At 64.4% G+C, this 1,485-nt stretch overlaps 1 protein-coding gene across 1 annotated transcript in view; it reads right to left on the bottom strand.

Moving 5' to 3' along the window:
- The window catches only part of CUEDC1 (CUE domain containing 1), a gene marked incomplete at its 5' end in the record, with an annotated part of 40,676 nt that overhangs the window by 21,824 nt on the left and 17,367 nt on the right, over positions 1–1,485 (bottom strand). Inside the window, 2 exons of the mRNA XM_035889613.1 lie at positions 125–214; positions 1,190–1,275. Of these exons, the coding sequence (XP_035745506.1) occupies positions 125–214; positions 1,190–1,275 (176 nt within the window). The remainder of the gene's footprint in view (positions 1–124; positions 215–1,189; positions 1,276–1,485) is intronic.

Genomic DNA, 1,485 nt, shown 5'->3' with positions numbered 1-1,485 from the left:
GCTGCGGGGAGCGCCGCAGGATTTGGGCGAGCGCCAGGCAATGCTGCCGGCTCTTCCCCTGCCCGCCCTGCTCCCCCCCTCCCAGGCATCCCCCTGCCAACACGGAGCCTGCAAACCGACTCACATTTTCCCATGTGTTTCAATTTATCTCTGAATAAGGCATCGTCAGACACGGCACCGCCGGCCTCGCTGGTTACGGAGGGGGCTACGTCACCTGGAAGGCAAACATCTGGTCACCGGGAGTGCGTGCGCGGCGAGGGGAGGCTCGAGACAAATAATTTCCGTGACCCAATTCCAGCGCTAGCAAAAGGCAGCCCTGCCACGAGCAGAGCTGAGCAGGAGCAAGCAGGACGAGAGCACTGGCACCCGGGGGGCTGGCTCTGGATGAGGACCCTCTGCAGATACAACCCCCGAGACCAGGGGTGCAGAGATGTCAGCCTGCAGGACACCCACAGCCCCGTGGGGCTGCTCGCCTTGTGGACGTGGGGGCTCAGCCCCACCACCAGCACCGCTGCAGAGCGGGAGGTCTCCCTCTGTGCTGCGCCAGGGACAGTAGCCCCAAATTACCTGGGTTTTAGATTGTGCCCGTGCTCAGTACCTGGGCCTGCAGGGCCACCGGATCGGGAGCAGAAGTTCAGGTATCCCATCGACTCAGTCAGGTGGGCCAGAGCCCCCCGCAGCCATGTCCTTGTGTCCCCTCCCCTCGGCCCATGGCCCTTCCCCAGGTCTGGGTGCCCCCGAAGCGCCGTGTGCCCAGCCGGAGCTCCGCCATGCGCCCCAGCCGCCGCGCCTCGCCCGCCCCCGTATGGGGACATGGACAGACACCAGCTCTAATTCTGAACCTGGGCAGCTGCTCCACTCCCCGAGGTTAATCGGGATTACCCGGCAACAGTCATTACGCCTCCCAGGCACAATCCTCCGCTCCGGCCAAGACAAGGGAGGGCTTTGTCTCCCCTGGGAACTGGATCCCAGCTCCCACCCGCAGGGATGGACGGAGGCAGGAGCACCTCCACAAGGGGAGGGCAGCAGCACCCATCCCCATCAGCCACCAGCACGCTGGGGGGGCAGCAGGGAGGGATCAACCAGTTTCCTCCCCCCGAAGCCACCTGGGAGGCAGCGGGCAGTGGCAGAGGGCTGGGAACACGGGAGCTGCTGGGGGGCGATGCTCACGTGCATCTTGAAAAGTTACCTGATATTACGGAGGAGAAACCAAAGTCGTTGCTGACAGCAACGCTGGTTGACTTGCATTTTTTTGACTCGTATTTCAATCGATCTGAAAAACAAAAAGCCCGGCGCCCCGCTTGATCAGGCCCTCGAGGCGGCGCACGCGGCTCCGCTCCCCTCAACCCTCTCGGCCCCCATGGCTGCGGGGGGACAGGCTGATGGCAAGGGAGGGACCTCGGGCTTCGCGTCAGCAGGGCGACCACAAACACTTCAGTGCAGCAGAGGAACCGCCTGCCCGCCGCAAGCACGCAGCGCGCCCAC

Source organism: Egretta garzetta, unplaced genomic scaffold, assembly GCF_000687185.1.
Source record: "Egretta garzetta isolate BGI_Z169 unplaced genomic scaffold, ASM68718v1 scaffold120, whole genome shotgun sequence".
Classification (NCBI taxonomy): domain Eukaryota; kingdom Metazoa; phylum Chordata; class Aves; order Pelecaniformes; family Ardeidae; genus Egretta; species Egretta garzetta.
The sequence above is the reverse complement of the archived record's forward strand: the minus strand, read 5'-3'. Positions and strand labels throughout refer to the sequence as shown.